Here is a 21,255-nt window from a genome sequence, read left to right on the forward strand (position 1 = left end):
TGAGCCGCCATGAGAAGCCTGAACTATCATGACAGGAGGATTGAGAAGAGTTGCAGCTGTGTCCTCCTGGCTCCAGACCTTTGTCTCCTGGACAGCAGATAACATGGCTGTTGGTGGTTTCAGCGATGCTCCTGTTTCCTGTTTCGGGTTTATCTTTCAAGAGACAAAAACAGGCGTGAGGTGGAAGGAACTAGGGGGAAAATAGTTAATTCACAACACAAGGAAGTAACTTTCGTAATGTTTTTGTTGCTTGTTCCATGACAGTACTGTTGCTATGATACCGTGGACTTGTCATTGTAAAGCAGGGTGTCACACCAGAAAGTGACACACCAGGAAGTGACACATTTGGAAGTGACACACCTGGAAGTGACACGCTGCACCAATGACGCCCTCAGACCAGTGGTACTGGTGGTGGTCGTAAGTAAGCAAATTATGTTAAACAAAAACATATGCAATAAGTTATAAACTAAGCTACAAAATGTAACGAAAATAGTAATAATACAAACATTTAACACAACACTTATACAAGCATTTCACAGAGCAGCATTCTACCTTGCCCCAACAGCAGAATCTCACTGTGTGAAAACCATAGCTTTAACAGCTAACACCATTCAGACTAATATTATTGCGTCATCTATAGATAAAGCTTGAACCTTAAAGTATAATGTTGACTAAACCCAACACGTATACAATAGGCATTGTTAGCTTCTAGTCCCTGCATTGAAGATATTCTAAGATGTCAGAGGCTTAGTTTGACCACAGACGGGTGGAAAGACTGTTACCTGATGAGAATGTGATAACATGACTCTCAGAACACTGCTACCTGATGAGAATGTGATAACATGACTCTCAGAACACTGTTACCTGATGAGAATGTGATAACATGACTCTCAGAACACTGTTACCTGATGAGAATGTGATAACATGACACTCAGAACACTGTTACCTGATGAGAATGTGATAACACGAGTCTCAGAACACTGTTACCTGATGAGAATGTGATAACATGACTCTCAGAACACTGTTACCTGATGAGAATGTGATAACATGACTCTCAGAACACTGTTACCTGATGAGAATGTGATAACATGACTCTCAGAACACTGTTACCTGATGAGAATGTGATAACACGACTCTCAGAACACTTACCTGATGAGAATGTGATAACATGACTCTCAGAACACTGTTACCTGATCAGAATGTGATAACACGACTCTCAGAACACTGTTACCTGATCAAAATGTGATAACACGACTCTCAGAACACCACAAATTACGCTGTCGAATTCCAGAGAGTTCTAAAGTCATCCAGTGTTGTTGTTTTACTTTTTTATTTGTTTATTTCCTTCTCTATATGCTGCATTTTGTGCTTCTGCAAGACTACGACTCCCATGAAATGTTGAACCAAGCGAGTCTGGAGCAGTTGCTCTGCCACATAAAATACAATAACAGAAGTTCCCCTCATCAGACCCTGAGCTGGCAGATACTTGCTGTTGAAATTCTGTCTGCGGATGTCGCTTTGTCTCAGTGAGACTGTTACGGGTGAGAGTGAGACAGTTATGGATAAGAGTGAGACTGTTACGAGTGAGAGTGAGACCGTTACGGATGAAAGTGAGACCGTTACGAGTGAGAGTGAGACAGTTATGGTGAGAGTGAGACTGTTACTAATAAGACTGATACAGTTACGAGTGAGACCGTTACAGATGGGAGTGAGACATTTACGGGTGAGAGTGAGGCAGTTACGGTGAGAGTGAGACAGTTACAGGTTAGAGTGAGACAGTAAGCTGGGTTGGTGTGTGTGTATAAAGTCCTATCAACGGGTGCTACACGATTATGCAATCTGAACAAAACTGAGACCAGAGTTATAGGACAACCAAAAAACTAAACAGAAGTGAAAGAAAAAAGTTTATTTAAATGGATGAAAGTGTTATGGGTAAAGTGAGTTGGAGCAAAATATAAAGAAAACTATTCCAAAGTGTCTAAAAGTTGCTCAAATGAAAGGCGGTTGTGTTATGAAGTGTGAGTGGTCCCAAATACCAAAACTAAGGGGGCATGTTTAGCTCAGTGGGTAGCGCATTAGACTACAAGTTGCGGTGACAGGTTCAAATCCCCCTCATCGCTTTGCATAACAGTGTAAATGTTCAACGATGACATAACAGTACTATTACCGTAAAGACGGAAGCGTCACCCTCCACATAACCACTTATCGGTGTCAAGTGATGCAACATGCTGCCATTTGTGGTTGAAATGTGTGTTAATGTAACGATTGCATTTATCTACAGGAATCATTATCGTGTGCACTGTCTGAATGTAGGTGCACACGAGTCGATGTATCCAAATGGCTCTATTCCATGTATGAATGTGCCTTTTCCGGCATGAAATAATAAAACGGATGTTTGCATTCCAGAACCCTTTGTTCTCTCTTTGGACAGTCAGAATGGAGTAGGCTATGTGTGTGGATGTGTCTGTCTATCTGTCTGTCTGTATATCTGTCTGTCTGTCTGTCTGTATATCTGTCTGTCTGTATATCTGTCTGTCTGTATATCTGTCTGTCTGTATATCTGTCTGTCTGTCTGTATATCTGTCTGTCTGTCTGTATATCTGTCTGTCTGTCTGTATATCTGTCTGTCTGTCTGTATATCTGTCTGTCTGTAGCCGGTGTTTATCGGTTAAACTCACTCCTCAGGTGTGTGTACCCACGCCAGCAAGCTAGCTTTTCGTTGGCGTAGCTGGAAGTGGTCGCGTCTATGGAAGCAAATCACTGAGATAATGTTTAGAATTTTAAAAGGCATTGAATACTTTTTTGAAATTTAAACACCATCAAATTTGTTTAAAATTGTAATATGAATTTATGTAAAAAAAAATCAAGGTTCGGAAATTCCGGAATCTCACATTCGAACAGTAACATTCAGATCCCATAAAATATTTGAGCCGAAAGGATGTGAGCCGAAAAAAATCTGATTGCAACATCCGTGATACCAAGGATCAGGCAATCGAATCTCACTTCTCCGAGAACGGTCCAACTACAGACCTCTCTCCTCAGGCCCCTCTCATCCAAGTGTAGCTGCAGGCAGTCTTACATGCGATCAGCCTGGGGTCTGAGGAGAGGTCCGGTCTGAGGCAAACCTTGGTATCCTGGATGTTGCAATCAGATTTTTTTTTCTAATCAATCACTTTTCACAAGGCTTGCCACAATGCACATTTGTTAAAAAAAATAGGAAAACTATATATGTTCAACCAGTAGTCTAATTTAGTATTGCAACAGACGCCTTGATATTGCGTGTTGAGCACCCGCGCTCTGGTTGGCTACCTGTGGTCCCAAGCAAATTTGTAGCTGCGCATGCGTGTAGATGGTTATGGAGGACAGTTTGAGCTGTTCACAGTAACCCGTGAATTAAGTGGCTCCTTCTAGACAGTTTCTTGCTAAGAAACGTATTTTGGATATATTTACTGCATTGGTAAGTACACTCCAAAAGGAATTGTATCTTTTAATCTATTTACTCTGTCTGTACGCGACTGAACGATGATACTTGTGCTAGCCTAGAGCTAATTTTAAAAGCCAGCTAGCTTTAGTTTACAGAGCAGCGAATGACTGTTAAGCAAAACCGCACACGGTAGTAGCGCTTTTGATAGTTCCGAAGTATATATGTTGTGCTTGCATTTAGGCTGGTATTCGTTCTTTAATTGCCAATACATTACAGTACAACGTATTGAAACACCTTGTAATGTCAGTGTGAAATGGACTGTTACGGAAGGCTTCCTTACCATGAAATAATCTGAGCTCAAAGATCGGAAATGGGTAACAACAGTAGCCTACTAGTACTGTAGTATTTTTACGTTCAGTTATTTGTGTTAGCTAGCTAGCAATTTAATCCAGCCATCCAAAATATTGTCTACAGTAGTTAGACTTCTCCCCTGACTTATTGCTGCATAATTATTATCTGACATGCATTTACAAATTATGAAAGAGGAACATGTACTGAAGTCACCCAGATAGTTAGGCTAGCTCTATCTGCTAGGCTAGCTAATGTCGGTAACCAATGAAGGTAGCTAGCTAACTTTACAGCCACAAAACGCCCACCATAGCTACCAGTGATATGGATATTTTACAGCCGGATCTACTGTTACAGTGACATTTTTACATGTCGGTAGCTAGCTAGTTTAACAATTTCGTTAGTTTTAACGTTTCCGCAACGGATGGGACAAGCCAGTATGCTAGCTCGTGACCAGGTGGGGGCGTGGGCATTTGAAAGGGGGAGGCAGTGCCAGCTTCGAGATGTGTCGATGTGGGTTGACCGTGTTCAGCAGAATTGGCGTTGCCTGTAGTTTGTGTGTATACACACACTAAGTGTTACCTGAAACGTGAATCAAACCAAATTAAGGCAATGAAAGGCAAACAAAAATTTAATTTGCTTACAGCTGCATCTACTTTGTCCTACATGCTATATCAGGCAGGTGTGTTTAGTTTCTGGGATGGCGTCCGAGTCAGGACTACCGACTCCAGCCGCCGTTTCCAAGGTAATCATGACCTTTCACCCTACCAACGAGGAGTTCCGTAACTTCAGCCGCTACATCGCCTACATGGAATCTCAGGGGGCGCACACTGCAGGCCTGGCCAAGGTAAGCGTCTAGCGCTTAGCTTCCGGTGATGTGGGCTAGACGCTTCACGCAGACAGTTCCTGGGGTCAGCCAGGGTGTTGTGGCTGTAGCTGTGCTGCCTACTGTGTTGTCCTGCGCTGGAGTATGTGGTGCTGTGTTGCGTTTTGTATGGTGTTTTGTGCTGTATTGCCATGGTAGCGACACACATGTGCTCCCCAGATCGTCCCCCCTAAGGACTGGAAGCCGAGGCGTTGCTATGACGACATAGACAACCTGGTGATTCCAGCGCCTATCCAGCAGCTGGTGAGCGGCCAATCAGGACTCTTCACCCAGTACAACATCCAGAAGAAGGCCATGACCGTGCGAGAGTTCCGCAAGATGGCCAACAGTGACAAGTGAGTAGATCAGACAGGCAGACAGACAGATAGGCAGACAGACAGGCAGGCAGGCAGACAAGCCTTGGGTGTAAGTATATCTCAGTGGTTTGAGCCATGAATGCAGATCTAACCCCATCACTTTGTATAAAAGCTAAATGAATACATTTGATTTGACATTTGATGTACAGTCTGTTTGTCTCTCCTCCTCCCTCTCCTCCAGGTTCTGCTGTCCTCACCATGTAGATTTTGATGAGCTAGAGAGGAAGTACTGGAAGAACCTGACCTTTAACCCCGCCATCTACGGGGCGGACGTCAACGGAACGCTCTACGACCCCGTGAGTCGCCGTGGAAACAACAATGTTGTGTTGTGTACCTGTTTGTTTGTTTCCTAAACAGGGGCACCTCTCTCTCCCCTCTACTGTATTGTCACACTTCACCTAAAAACTGTCAAAAAATGAAACAAAATATAACTAAAACAGCGTAAACATCAACATTAGCGGGCACCATGCGTGAGCGATGTGTCCCCCTCCCCGCCTCGTGTCCAGGAGGTGACGGAGTGGAACATTGGGCGGCTGCACACCATCCTGGACACGGTGGAGCGAGAGAGCGGCGTCACCATCGAGGGCGTCACCACGCCCTACCTGTACTTCGGGATGTGGAAGAGCTCCTTCGCCTGGCACACAGAGGACATGGACCTGTACAGCATCAACTACCTGCACCTCGGACAGCCCAAGTCCTGGTGAGGGACTCTACCTCGCTCTACCTCTCTGGCTCTCTACCTCGCTCTCTCTGTTTCTCGCTCTCTCTCTGTCTCTCTGTGTAACAGCAGAGGTATTCACAGCTGAGTGTATGTGTGTGTGTGTGTGTGTTCTGACAGGTACTGTGTTCCTCCAGAGCATGGGAAAAGGCTGGAGCGTTTGGCTCAAGGTAAAAAGTGTGTTTGTTATACTGTGTTTGTGTGTATGGAAGCAAGTCAATGACATCATGTTTTGAATCTTAAAAGGTATTGAAGGTATAGAAATGTAAACCACTAAATTTGTTGGTTTTGAATTCACCTCTTTAAAAATTGAAATATAAATGTATTCAAAAAGCATTCTGATCCAAAAATTCAATGTTCAGAAATTCAGGTAACGGAAATCCGATCAGTCAAATTCTGATCCCAAAAATTTAAGGAAAAAAATTCTAGCTTCAGAAATTCAAATGGAACCAAATTCAGGCTGCGCACATTAATTTTTTTTAGATATGTTTTACTGTTCATTTTAAAATTCAAAACATTATGTCACTGATTTACTTCCACATGTGTGTATTATACTGTGTGTGTGACCTGACCCTGTGTGTCCTGGGCAAGGGTTCTTCCCTGGCAGTGCCCAGACCTGTGAAGCGTTCCTCAGGCACAAGATGACAATCATCTCCCCCTTCATCCTCAAGAAGTACGGCATCCCCTTTGAGAAGGTAAGCTGCCCTCACCTCCTCCGTTCCTCCCCTCCTCTGTGTTCATGTGTTCTTACGTACGTGTGTGTGTCAGGTCACCCAGGAGGCAGGGGAGTTCATGGTGACGTTCCCCTACAGCTACCACGCTGGCTTCAACCACGGCTTCAACTGTGCCGAGTCCACCAACTTCGCTACGGAGCGCTGGATAGAGTACGGCAAGCAGGCCACGCTGGTGAGAAGCGTCCACAGCCAGGACTGGGAACCCCTTAGAACCAGGGCAGAGGAACACACTTAGAACCAGGGCAGAGGAACACACACTTGTAGTAGTGTGCGGTTCTGTCTGCGTGTGTGTGTCTATAACATCCTGTGTGTGTGTGTGCGTGAGAAGTGCTCCTGCAGGAAGGACATGGTAAAGATCTCCATGGGTCTGTTTGTGAAGAAGTACCAACCAGAACGCTACCAGAGCTGGCTGGAGGGGCGGGACTCCCAGCCCATCGACCACTCACGGCCCACGCCCGAGGCATGTGAGTTCCTGGGGGAGGAGCCTGCCGGTGACATCAGCCAGGAGGCTGGCCCGGAGGAGACTGGAGGGGAAGGAGAGAAGAGGAGGTGACACACACACACACACACACACGTGTGTCTAGTATTGAAGGTTGTCTCTGTGATCTGAATGTTTGTTTTCTCCCCTCAGCCCCACCCAGAGGATAGGAACCAAGAGGCACAGGGTCTGTCTGGAGCTGCCCCATGGACTGCTGCCCCACGGACTGCTGCCCCACGGACTGCTGCCCCGGGCGGAGGAGGAGGGGGAGTATGGTAAAAAGGCTAGATTGGGACCAGATCAGAAAGGTACGTATCCTCTCTGCCAGATCTGTCAGTCTGAATCATTACTGTGATCGTTATTTTTGCTTTTTCTACGTGTACACTCTTGCAATTTTTGAGGTTCATGTTGTTTGATTTGTAACTTGTTTAACTACAAGTTAAACAAGTCCCCAGGTGTTAGCACTGTATTCGCTGCTGTGCTAGCTGCTGTGCTAGCTGCTGTGCTAGCTGCTGTGTTTGTGTTGACGAGGAGAAGCAGTCGCCCTTCCTGATGACACGGTCCCTCCTGTCCCCAGGTCCTCCCACGCTGGTCGTCACGCCGACCAAGCTCATGTTGAGGGAGCTGCCCCACCCCGAGGCACCACGAGACTCCTCCCCCCCTCCGCAAGTCCCCGCCCCCCCTGCCTCCCCGGCCTCCTCCTCCATCCTTGCTCGCTCCCAGAATCTGCTCCGTAATGGACACCTGATTGTAGCTGTCGCCCCCTCCAGGAATGGGGTTCCCCTCAAGCCCCCCTCCCAGCCCTCCCCCCAGCCCCTGGCCTCCCCCCTGGCCCGGGCCTCCCCGCAGGCCCCTCGTCCTGGCCTGAAGCTGGGCGTGGCCAGCCTGCTCTTCCACAAGACCCAGAGCCCCAGAGAGGCTCTCCAGGTGCACAGCTTCTCCAGGCAGCAGCACACCCAGTTGCACGTGCACAGCTACGCTCGCGAGCACCAGCCCCGACACCTGCAGAACAAGAACCAGGCCCAGAACCAGGCCCAGAACCAGGCCCACAACCAGGCCCACAACCAGGCCCACACGCTCAGCCCTGTGAGGAACAAGTCTACGATCCTTCAAACCAAACTGGATCATCAGAACCAGGCCAAAGCAGCACAGGGAGCAGCACAGGGTCTGTTCAAAACCCAGGGCAGCGGCCTGGCCGTGGGGCAGCAGCAGCCAGGCGAGGCCCAGGCTGCCGGGGAGAGGCCTGAGGCCTGCCGCAGTCCAGGCCTGGGCCAGGCAGAGGCAGCACAGGCAGGGAGGCAGGCCGAGGCAGCACAGGCAGGGAGGCAGGCCGAGGCAGCACAGGCAGGGAGGCAGGCAGAGGCAGAACTGGCAGGGAGGCAGTCAGAGGGGGAGTCAACAGACAACAGGACAGACAACAAGCACAAGGTTTGTATAGACACATTTTGACTTAAATTAGCTTAATTAGCTTCCTGTGGAAGTGTTAAGCCTGTAATGTGTTTCTCCTGCAGTCTGTGTCTGGTTCTGGCCAGCAGGGGGCAGCAGAGCAGGGCCGGTCTTACTGTCAGACTGTGAAAAAGAAGCAGCTGCTCCGGAGCCTGCCTCGACAGCACCCTCTGCTCAGGGAAGCCCACAGCGACCACGGTGAGGAACGCTCCTGCAACCTTGTAGAACCCTGTAGGAACCTAGAACCCTGTAGGAACCTAGAACCCTGTAGGAACCTAGAACCCTGTAGGAACCTAGAACCCTGTAGGAACAGGAAGCTATATTCCTTCCTTTTTGTAAAATCTGATCTGATCTACTCTCGTCTCCCTCTCTTTCCTTCTTTCCCTGATCTCTCTCGCCCCCTCACGCCGGCCCCCGGCAGAGGAAGAGGAGGGGGGGCAGGGGGAGGCATGGCGCCGATGCAGCCCCGAGGCAGAGAGGGACTACAACACACAAACTGGTCTCCAGAGCCCGTACTGTGCTGTCTGCCTGCTGTTCCACACACACCAGCAGGTACACACACACACACCAGCAGGTACACACCAGCAGGTACACACACACACACCAGCAGGTACACAACAGCAGGTACACACACACACACCAGCAGGTACACAACAGCAGGTACACACACACACACCAGCAGGTACACAACAGCAGGTACACACACACCAGCAGGTACACACACACCAGCAGGTACACAACAGCAGGTACACACACACCAGCAGGTACACACACACACACCAGCAGGTACACACCAGCAGGTACACACACACACAACAGCAGGAACACACACACACACAACAGCAGGTACACAACAGCAGGAACACACACACACAACAGCAGGAACACACACACACAACAGCAGGAACACACACACACACACCAGCAGGTACACACACACACACCAGCAGGTACACACACACACAACAGCAGGAACACACACACACACCAGCAGGTACACACACACACAACAGCAGGTACACAACAGCAGGAACACACACACACAACAGCAGGAACACACACACACACAACAGCAGGTACACAACAGCAGGAACACACACACACACCAGCAGGTACACACACACACAACAGCAGGTACACAACAGCAGGAACACACACACACAACAGCAGGAACACACACACACACAACAGCAGGTACACAACAGCAGGAACACACACACACACCAGCAGGTACACACACACACACCAGCAGGTACACACACACACACAACAGCAGGAACACACACACACACACCAGCAGGTACACACACACCAGCAGGTACACACACACACACCAGCAGGTACACAACAGCAGGAACACACACACACACAACAGCAGGTACACACACACCAGCAGGTACACACACACACACCAGCAGGTACACAACAGCAGGAACACACACACACACACCAGCAGGTACACACACACCAGCAGGTACACAACAGCAGGTACACACACACCAGCAGGTACACACTAGAGCCCGACCGATTTATCAGCGGGCCGATATTATCGGCCAATATTAGGCATTTTCCAAACTATCTGTATCGGCATTTATAATGCACGATAAATGATTTAAAAAAAAATATTTTTGCAAGAACAAAAGTGAACAAACATTCGTATATATGAACATAAGATACTCTTACAGTCGGATATTATATAAAGAAAATATTGAAGTAAAATCAATAAAATAAATATATACACAGAAATATATGCAGATAAATGAATATTTAAAAAATTAAATACCTACGGACGAAAAACCCTTCATCCATGTTATGAGTTTTAGCATGGCATAGTTTGTCCACCAGAGGGCGTGTTGGCGTTGCATAGTTTGTCCACCAGAGGGTGGACAAACTATTAAACAAATATTAAACATATTTTTATATTTTGTATTTTTATACATTTTATTTATCAGAACTTTAATATATTTTGATGTTCCTCTGTTCTGTTGTGACAATAAAACAAACAAGTTTATTTTTAAACTGCATTATCATATTATTTTAGTGAGGACTCATAAATAACTACAAATAACTAATGTTAGGGAAATCTGTTTATGTTTTGTTACGCGTGTCTGGATTGAAAAAAAAAATATATATCGGATTTTTTTGTCACCAAATATTCGTATCGGTATCGGCTTTAAAAATCTTTTATCGGTCGGGCTCTAGTACACACACACACAACCAGATATACAGCTCCTGAACCTTGGTAAATGTACATATACAGTGAAAACTCTTTAGTAGAATAACGTTTTCCACATATGTTCCCCCCCCCCAGGCGGAGGGTCCTGGGGTGCAGCTGTTGGGAGTCCAGGGGGGGCCTCAGCGCTCCAGGCCCCTGATCCCAGAGGTGTGCTTCAGAAGCTCACACAAGAAGGGAGAGGGGGCGGGGCCTGGGGAGGGGGCAGGGCCTGGGGAGGAGGACCTGACCACGCCCCACCTAGAGCCGGACGGGACCAGCTGGCTGATCAGCTGCTCGCGGTGCTGTGTCCGTGTCCACACCAGTAAGATGTCACACACCACCACACATCACCGCACACCACCACACATCACCGCACATCACCGCACACCACCGCACATCACCACACACCACCGTACATCACCGTACATCACCACACACCACCACACATCACCGCACATCACCACACATCACCGCACACCACCACACACCACCGCACATCGACACACACCACCGTACATCACCGCACACCACCGTACATCACCGCACACCACCGTACATCACCGCACACCATCGTACATCACCGCACACCACCGCACATCACCACACATCACCACACACCACCGTACATCACCACACACCACCGTACATCACCACAAATCACCGCACACCACCACACACCACCGCACATCGACACACATCACCACACACCACCACACATCACCACACACCACCGCACATCACCGCACAACACCGCACATCACCACACACCACCGCACATCACCGCACATCACCGCACATCACCACACATCACCGCACACCACCGCACATCGACACACACCACCGCACATCACCACACACCACCACACATCACCACACACCACCGCACATCACCGCACATCACCGCACAACACCGCACATCACCACACATCACCGCACATCACCACACACCACCGCACATCACCGCACACCACCGCACATCGACACACACCACCGCACATCGACACACACCACCACACATCACCGCACATCACCACACATCACCACACACCACCGCACACCACCGCACATCACCGCTATCATGCCATAGCATCTCTCACATTCCATCACCACTACAAAAGGTAATTCCTGCTGGTTACCATAGTGACCAGGGAGGACTTCCTGTCATGCTCTGTTGTCCCCCAGGTTGCTACGGCGTCCCGGAGGGGGCAGAGCCAGGGACCTGGCAGTGTGCCCGCTGTGAGGCCAACGCACAGACCCAGGTCAGTAAAACACAACTACACACCAGAGAGAGGAGGAGAGAGAAGGGAGGAGGAGAGAGAAGGGAAGAAGGGAGGAGGTGGAGGAGAGAGTTGGAAGGAAGGAGAGGGTGGAGGAGTAGGGGAGGAGGGCCCTCCTCCCTCTCAGAAGCCTCCTCTCATCTGGCACGTTCTCCTGGGTTCCTCTCCTGGAGCAGAAGGAAACCAGACTGTCTAGATGAACTCTGCTGTAATAACCTCCTCATAAGGACGGGAGATGGGACACATACTGGAGAGTTTACTGTGATCATTCTGTTGTGGTGGTCCAGACCCTAACTGTGTGTGCGTGTGTGCGTGTGTGTGTGCGTGTGAGTGTGTGCAGGACTGCTGCTTGTGTCCTCTGCGTGGTGGAGCTCTGCAGAGAGCCAACAACGACAAGTGAGTGAGAAAGTTACACACACACACTCTAATACACACACACACACTCTAATACACACACACACACACACTCTAATACACACACACACACTCTAATACACACACACACTAATACACACACACACACACACTCTAATACACACACACACACACACTCTAATACACACATACACTCTAATACACACACACACACACACACACTCTAATACACACACACACACACTCTAATACACACACACACACTCTAATACACACACACTCTAATACACACACACACACAACTCACTGCTACTCAGTGTCTTGATGCCCAACATGATGTGGGGGCCAGAGAAAGAGAGCTTTGTGTAATCATACCGTTTTTACGGAAGTATTCCAGTGTACATGTTTAGAGGATGGCTGTTGTGCTGACCGGACACAGTTGTGGAAAGTTGCAATTTCCTTGAGCATGTAGCAGAGGGTCCCCTCCCCCAACACACTCTGGTCACATGACGTCCTGCTTCCTGTTTGGTCAGATGGGTGCATGTGCTGTGTGCCATCACCGTGCTGGAGGCTCGCTTCGTCAACGTGGTGGAGCGCAGCCCTGTCGACCTGAGGGGGATCCCACTGTCCAGGTTCAGACTGGTGAGGGGCAGCCACCTTGGGGAGGGGGGGATGTGCTGCGAGAGAAAACAAACACACCCTAAAGAGTGTTGTGGTCCTATGAAGCAAATCAGACTTGTCCAAGACATCAGGATGGAAGCCTGTTCTGGAACCTAGACAACTGGTACTAAGTCTCTCTCTCCCCCCACCAATCAGAAGTGCCAGGTGTGTAAGCAGCGAGGAGGGCACCAGCTGACAGGATGTTGTGTCCAGTGTTCCCATGGCCGCTGCTCTACGGCGTACCACCCCTCCTGTGCCCAGGCGGCCGGAGTGCTCATGTACCCTCATGACTGGCCCTTCATCGTGTTCATTTCCTGCCAGAGACACAAGGCCGCCACCTTCCCCGAGGTAGCACCTCACACTACCTCACATCACCTCACACTACCTCACATCACCTCACATCACCTCACACTACCTCACACTACCTCACATCACCTCACACTACCTCACACTACCTCACATCACCTCACACTACCTCACACTACCTCACATCACCTCACACTACCTCACACTACCTCACACCGCCTCACATCACCTCACACTACCTTACATCGCCTCACATCACCTTACACTACCTCACATCACCTCACACTACCTCACACCGCCTCACATCACCTCAAACTACCTTACATCGCCTCACATCACCTTACACTACCTCACACTACCTCACATCACCTCACACTACCTCACACTACCTCACATCACCTCACACTACCTCACACTACCTCACACCGCCTCACATCACCTCACACTACCTTACATTGCCTCACATCACCTCACACTACCTCACACCGCCTCACATCACCTCAAACTACCTTACATCGCCTCACATCACCTTACACTACCTTACACTACCTCACATCACCTCACACTACCTCACATTGCCTCACACTACCTCACATCACCTCACACTACCTCACACTACCTCACATCGCCTCACATCACCTCACACTACCTTACACTACCTCACATCACCTCACACTACCTTACACTTCCTCACATCACCTCACACTACCTTACATCGCCTCACATCACCTTACACTACCTCACATCGCCTCACACTACCTCACACCGCCTCACACTACCTCACATCGCCTCACACTACCTCACATTTCCTCACACTACCTCACATCACCTCGCACTACTTCACACTACCTCACATCACCTCACACTACCTCACATCGCCTCACATCACCTCACACTACCTTACACTACCTCACATCGCCTCACACTACCTTACACTACCTTACACTACCTCACATCACTTCACACTACCTTACACTACCTCACATCACCTCACACTACCTCACATCGCCTCACATCACCTCACACTACCTTACATCGCCTCATCACCTCACACTACCTCACATCACCTCACATCACCTCACACTAGCTTACACTACCTCACATCACCTCACACTACCTTACACTACCTCACATTGCCTCACGTCACCTCACATCACCTCACACTACCTCACATTGCCTCACATCACCTCACACTACCTCACATCGCCTCACACTACCTCACATCGCCTCACATCACCTCACACTACCTCATATCACCTCACATCACCTCACACTACCTTACACTGCCTCACATCACCTCACATCGCCTCACACAGGGCCGCGCCTTCCCCGAGGTAGCACGCCTCGCAATACTGGGCCACTACTGCTTATTTCACTAGTATAATACCACTACTGCTAGATCTACTATTACTAGTATAATATTAACACACACACACAATGAGATTGTCCCCCCCCATTAAGAGTGTCTCTCCCCCCAGAGAGACCAGGCCAGCCTGAGGGTGCTGCAGGTGGAGCAGGTGGTGATCTGCAAGCACAAGAACGGTCGTTACTACCGCTGTGAGGTGGTGGAGGTCAGCACAGCCTCCTTCTACCAGGTCACCTTCACCGACGGCTCCTTCAGCAACGACCTGCTGCCCGAGGACATAGAGGTACGGCCAATCACCACGCAGAGAGCGGGGATGTTAGCCAAACAGATTTGAGTGTAGCTGGTACGGAAGCCAAACAGATTCACTGCCATTCCAAATACAGGGACGAATACAGGGACGCTCAGCCGAGCGGTGAGGGAGTCGGACTAGTAATCTGAAGGTTGCCAGTTCGATTCCCGGTCATGCCAACTGACGTTGTGTCCTTGGGCAAGGCACTTCACCCTACTTGCCTCGGGGGAATGTCCCTGTACTTACTGTAAATCGCTCTGGATAAGAGCGTCTGCTAAATGTAAATGTAAATACACATAATCAAATGACTTGTAACTGAATGTGATGGTTAGTGTGTGTGTGCGTGTTGGTGTTCAGAGCAGGGACTGTGCTCGTCTGGGAGCCCCTGCTGAAGGTGATGATGTTCAGGTCCGCTGGACAGATGGTCTGTTGTACGGAGCCACATTTGTAGCATCACACACCATCCCCATGTACCAGGTACACGCACACGCACACACACACGCACACACACATACACACCTCTCCTCCCTCACCTCACCTCTCCTCCCCTCTCCCCCCTCCAGGTGGAGTTTGAGGATGGCTCTCAGTTGTCGGTGAAGAGGGAGGAATTGTATAGTCTGGATGAAGACCTGCCTAAGAGAGTCAAGTCCAGAATGGTAAACCTCCTGTCACATGATCCTCAGAGCACTCTATTTTTGTGGTAGATTTCCAACTGTCGAACGATCGTGTGGGGACTCGAGGGCGTTGACCAGGGTGCTGATCCCCCGCAAATATATATATGTATATATTGTTACGCCTCGCTACGCCACCCAACTCACGCCCGGGGTCTCACGAATTTGCATAGGCTACGTGTGTGGAGAACACACGCTTGGCTACGAGTTAGTCGGAGGCTCCCTCTTGGGAAGGAATCTCCGCACCCAACCAAACCACGATGTCACAGACGTTCACCGGGCCTCCAAACACAACCTCAAGAGATCTTTTATAGCAGCAAATGTTTATAGGCCCTTTTTTGGGCAACACATCATAGTTTATCGATCACTTATTCCTTGGCTACGTTTCCCTCCCGGTTAAACGCCCTTCCCACCCAATAACAAAAAACATTCAAGGGCCCTCGCCCGCCCTTATTCCCCCCCGTTAGTTTATCTGTGAGACGCAACACCGCACCTATCGAGAGAGTATATGGGTCTGAACAGACGAACACTTCAAGACCCTGTTTCGCGTAAACACCAGCTGGGCAGTATTCGTGCCTAAATGACTGGTCGCGATTCCTGGGGAACTCACCTGAATCTAGGCGTGGGGCGCTGAGTGGATCCCTTGGTCTCGAGCGAGGGGCGCACAAATGGGCGGTAGGGCAACGACTGTCTTTTCAAATTTTTATTGGCAGATTGTAGGAACAGAAACAAAAGTGTAAAAAGGAAATAAAAAAGGAAGCTAACCTCTTTTACCAAGGCCGACAAAGAAAATAAGAAAACGCGGACCCTGGGTCACTAGTAAAACAGCAAGTAACAGATGGTCAGTACAACTGACAAAAAAGAAACTCTTTGCTAAATCAGGCACAGGTGGACACTCAACAAAAAACACTCTCAGAAAAAACTTTGACTGCACGACTCAAGAAGTACAGAGAGAGTGCTCTTTTTTTCACCCACAACTTTCATTCTTATATCTTTCAATACGGGATGGCCCTGTCTAAACTTTGGGCCATACATGACACAGGTATCGGTCTATTACACAAGTTTCCTGTATTCTCCAAAAGGTCAAATGTGGTTTTATCTATGCAAGCATTTCCTAACCACATCCTCTGCATCTGTCATACTGAAACATTCTGCCTTAACCCTTGTGTAATCTTCGGGTCATTCTGAGTCGTTGTGACCCACCGTCGTATTGCGACAACTTTACCGGATACAAAAACAAAGTAAAGCAATTTTGTATTTTTGTAAGCATGCGTCAGACCCCCCACATTGCGAAGGTTAAAAGAAAATTATTTTTATTTGTTTTTGTATTTGGTAAAATTGGGTAAACACAACGATGGTTCGTTATGAACCTTTGGGTCATGTGACCCGAAGGCAGCACAAGGGTTAAATCTCTACACATTAGCAGTTCTACATATCTATTTTAAGATGCACATCTACAAAGTATTTAAAATTTAAAAAAGGTAAAAAAGGTTCCAAAACATTTGCAAGCTATTTCTTAACATTCTTTAAAACATATGCAAGCACTTTCTTAAAAAACATTTGCCAATGCACATTCTTTCTAATAAAACACATGCGTATGCTAGAGTTCAAAACTTCTCTCGAAAACACAAAACTTGATATATGTATGCACGGAAAAATGCAAAACCTTTATATATGTATGCAAGCATCTACAACTTGTTAATGCACAACTTGGATATATGTATGCACAAAGTCAAACACATTTGCCAAATGCAAATTTTTCATTAATAAGCATTATTCTTTTTTTTCTTTTTTTTCTCAAAATTGTTTCTCCAAAGTCCATCAAAACGAAGGCTCCTTTAGGCGCGTTCGACACAACCAATGGCTTCGTAATTGTTTCGATGGGCATAATACAAAAATGTGATCCCTGAACCCTTGTGTGACCTCTCATGTGACCTCTGACCCCCTGCTGTGTGTCCCCAGTCGGTGGCATCTGACATGCGCTTCGACGGGATCTTCACAGAGGAGGAGGTGAAGCAGGACTCCAAGAGGCAGCGTGTGTTTAACTCCCGCTACCGCGAGGCCTATGTAGAGCCAGTCATCTACAGAGCCATCCTGTAGACTATCTCACACACACACACACACACACAGAGAGCCATCCTGGAGTAGACTATCACACACACACACATGCATATATACAGGAATTTACATCGGTACACTCATTCATATACACACGGAAATTCACATCTCCACACCACTCAACCACACTCCCAGAGAGGTGGGTGCTCTCCAGGCGTGGCAGCCCCTCCAGGCAGCCCCTCCCTGGCCATGCTGAGCAGCCTTGGCCCCTCCTGGTGTGGAGGCTCCCTGGAGCTCTGAGCCCCAGCTGGGACTGGAGCAGCTGGACCACGCCAACCCCCCAGCCCTGCCTCTCCAGATGGTATCTTCTGCCTCCATGTTAATGAGGAACGTACCAACTAGAAGGGACAGGGGGGGTTAACCGTACCTCAGTGACTCAGAGAGTTTGTTTGTTTGTTTGTTTGTTTGTTTGTTAGTGGAGCTGTTTTAATGTTGCTCCTCAGTTGAAGCGTTAACTTCTCTGTTCCTGAAACATAAATGCAACTTGTGTTCGCATCCTAGATGTCCCTCTCCTTGATCCTTGAGCTCATCTCCTTGATCCACTTCCTCTGAGGTATGGTGACCAGACCAGACTGGACAGGTGGAAACCAGGGGCCATAACTCTAGAATCCAATGAAGCCATCTGAAACGGGTGACTTTCGAAGGAAGGATGGAAGGATTCCGGGTAGTCAGCTACTTATGAAGGACAGATTAAGGATCTATCACCATTCACATCAACTGGGGTTTCATTTAGAGATTAAATTATAAAAACTGTCTTCCCACAGTGTAATGCTCTTACAATCTCTCCAGGAGCCTGCATGTTTCTGAGAGCAGGTTTGGAAAAGGTTCTGCTGTGGTAGACAGCTTCAGGGCCCTTAGTCTCGACTGCCTGTTAAGGATTAACAGTGCAGAAGGTCTGTTCTTCTGAATGTTTATGTTTTGATCCAAGTGTGTTGTTGTAGACATCAGATGTCTCAGTCCTGGTACCGTCGTAGCTTATTTAAACCAATGTGTCTCAGGAGGGCGCACACACACATGCTTGCACACACGTGGACACATACACACACACGCCTATACCTCTTAAGCCATGGTGTTCTGGGTGCTCGAGTCAGGAAACTGGTTCAGTAAAGATCAGACTTGAGAAAACAAAACCAGTCGTCTGTGTGTTCTGTTCTGGTCTCAAAGTCGGTTCCACAGGGGAAGGTTCTGGAAGGTTCCACAGGGGAAGGTTTACATTTACATTTAGTCATTTAGCAGACGCTCTTATCCAGAGCGACTTACAGTAAGTACAGGGACATTCTCCCCGGGGCAAGTAGGGTGAAGTGCCTTGCCCAAGGACACAACGTCATTTGGTTGGCATAGCCGGGAATCAAACTAGCAACATTCTGATTACTAGCCCGATTCCCTAACCGCTCAGCCACCTGACTCCCTCCCTAAGGTTTGAGGACGGTTCCACAGGGGAAGGTTCTGGAAGGTTTGAGGACGGTTCCACAGGGGAAGGTTCTGGAAGGTTCCACATGGGGAAGGTTCTGGAAGGTTTGAGGACGGTTCCACAGGGGAAGGTTCCACAGGGGAAGGCTTGAGGATGGTTCCACAGGGGAAGGTTTGAGGAAGGTTCCACAGGGGAAAGTTCTGGAAGGTTTGAGGATGGTTCCACAGGGGAAGGTTTGAGGACGGTTCCACGGGGTAAGGTTCTGGAAGGTTCCACAGGGGAAGGTTCTGGAAGGTTTGAGGACGGTTCCACAGGGGAAGGTTCTGGAAGGTTCCACAGGGGAAGGTTTGAGGATGGTTCCATAGGGGAAGGTTCTGGAAGGTTTCACAGGGGAAGGTTCTGGAAGGTTTGAGGACGGTTCCACAGGGGAAGGTTCTGGAAGGTTCCACAGGGGAAGGTTTGAGGACGGTTCCACGGGAAGGTTTCACAGGGGAAGGTTCTGGAAGGTTCTGGAAGGTTTGAGGACGGTTCCACAGGGGAAGGTTGTGGAAGGTTCCACAGGAGAAGGTTTGAGGACGGTTCCACAGGGGAAGGTTCTGGAAGGTTTCACAGGGGAAGGTTCTGGAAGGTTCCACAGGGGAAGGTTTGAGGTTTTGAGAAGATTTGTGTGTTTACTGTTGTATTTTTATTTGATTTGACATTTCTTGTCAAGAACCTTTCTTGTATATACAGAATTGATCAGATAATTTCAATATAAAACAATGTCGATAGTGGAAGTGCACAGTAACTTATGTTAAACATGAACCAGAACATTGGGCCAGGGATAGCTCAGTGTTAAAGCATCAGAGGACACAGGTTCAAAACCACACCTGTACAGTGCTGTGGATAGAGGAGTACTGAAGGACTAAAATGTCAAACGTGACAACAGAAGTTCAGTCTGACTGTGTGTCTGTCAGCAGTCAGACGAGAAGACACAGTTTGGTGAAATTATTTTAACATTTACATTTTACATGTAGTCATTTAGCAGACGCTCTTATCCAGAGCGACTTACAATAAGTACAGAGACATTCTCCCCGAGGCAAGTAGGGTGAAGTGCCTTGCCCAAGGACACAACATCATTTTTGCACGGCCAGGAATCGAACCAACAACCTTTTGATTAATGTGTCTGCTCATATGTAACACCTGCTTAGGGAGTTGGTTGATGGTAGTTTTCAATTAATGTTTTGTTTTGACCATTAAGAAAGGGACTGTCCGAATAGGGTTAGTTATTTCTATAAATCCTGTTTTTAACCCTTGTGTTATCTTCGGGTCATTCTGACCCATCAGTCATTGTGACCCACCGTCGTATTGTGACAAATTTACCTCATACAAAAACAAAGTGAAGCATTTTCTTTTAACTGTCGGGCTGTCTCAGACCCCCCACATTGGAATGGTTAAAAGAAAATAATTTGTATTTGTTTTTGTATTGGGTAAAATTGGGTAAACACAACGATGGTTCGTTATGAACCTTTGGGTCATGTGACCCGAAGGCAGCACAAGGGTTAATAATGCTCCTCTTTGTTAAATGTATGCAGTGTTATCTCTATGTCTCTCTCCTTCTCACTTTCTATGTCTCTCTCCTTCTCACTTTCTATGTCTCTCTCTCCCTCTTACTTTGAATCTTAAATGTGAAATGTCAGCCCTCATTCCTCACCCTGACTCACCTCCCTCCCTTCATTCTCTTCTTTCTCATCCCCTCTCCTCTCTTCCCTCCCCAACTCCTCCCAAATCCCTCCCCCTCCCCTCTCTTCTTCCCTCCCTTCATATTAGGATCTGCTGACAGATGAGCAGGCATGCCAGGCCTCGAACTGAGACTCTTTGTGTCCAGAGTACGTAGGCCCTCTCTCTCTCCCCCCCCTCTGTCTCTCTTGCACGGCCCGGTCTGCTCTCCAGCAGGCCTCACTCTGGAGAGATACCCTCCTGTAGGGTTACACTCCAACCCTGCTCCAGGAGAGATACCCTCCTGTAGGGTTACACTCCAATCGTGCTCCTGGAGAGATACCCTCCTGTAGGGTTACACTCCAACCCTGCTCCTGGAGAGATACCCTCCTGTAGGGTTACACTCCAACCCTGCTCCTGGAGAGATACCCTCCTGTAGGGTTACACTCCAACCCTGCTCCTGGAGAGATACCCTCCTG

The 21,255-nt window shown here is 48.3% G+C and overlaps 1 protein-coding gene across 4 annotated transcripts; it reads left to right on the forward strand.

The window, feature by feature from the left end:
* The first annotated feature begins 3,207 nt into the window (after positions 1-3,207).
* On the forward strand, positions 3,208-18,828 carry LOC134036419 (lysine-specific demethylase 4A-like). Of its 4 annotated transcripts, XM_062481363.1 has the most exons (23): positions 3,298-3,457; positions 4,451-4,619; positions 4,818-4,993; positions 5,196-5,310; positions 5,521-5,714; positions 5,853-5,902; positions 6,324-6,427; positions 6,501-6,638; positions 6,795-7,015; positions 7,098-7,252; positions 7,522-8,269; positions 8,324-8,372; positions 8,456-8,588; positions 8,812-8,942; positions 10,702-10,927; positions 11,788-11,864; positions 12,223-12,278; positions 12,791-12,899; positions 13,074-13,265; positions 14,702-14,872; positions 15,236-15,355; positions 15,442-15,534; positions 17,512-18,828. In XM_062481363.1, the coding sequence occupies exons 2-23, from the start codon at positions 4,473-4,475 to the stop codon at positions 17,647-17,649; spliced, it is 3,543 nt and encodes a 1,180-aa protein (XP_062337347.1). In that variant the 5' UTR covers positions 3,298-3,457; positions 4,451-4,472; the 3' UTR covers positions 17,650-18,828. The 4 variants fall into 4 exon arrangements, with proteins under 4 accessions (XP_062337349.1, XP_062337348.1, XP_062337347.1 ...); XM_062481362.1 differs by having other exon boundaries at positions 3,300-3,457; positions 7,522-8,372; XM_062481364.1 differs by lacking the exons at positions 15,236-15,355; positions 15,442-15,534; positions 17,512-18,828 and having other exon boundaries at positions 3,215-3,457; positions 7,522-8,372; positions 14,685-14,863.
* Positions 18,829-21,255: the final 2,427 nt, after the last annotated feature.

Source organism: Osmerus eperlanus, chromosome 16 (assembly GCF_963692335.1).
Source record: "Osmerus eperlanus chromosome 16, fOsmEpe2.1, whole genome shotgun sequence".
NCBI classification, from domain to species: Eukaryota; Metazoa; Chordata; class Actinopteri; order Osmeriformes; family Osmeridae; genus Osmerus; species Osmerus eperlanus.

Coding starts and splice junctions, on each gene's coding strand:
- LOC134036419 (XM_062481362.1), top strand. CDS start 4,473: ATGGCGTCCGAGTCAGGACTACCGACTCCAGCCGCCGTTTCCAAGGTA. Junction 4,994..5,195: donor AAGATGGCCAACAGTGACAA/GTGAGTAGATCA, acceptor CCTCTCCTCCAG/GTTCTGCTGTCCTCACCATG. Junction 6,428..6,500: donor ACGGCATCCCCTTTGAGAAG/GTAAGCTGCCCT, acceptor TGTGTGTGTCAG/GTCACCCAGGAGGCAGGGGA.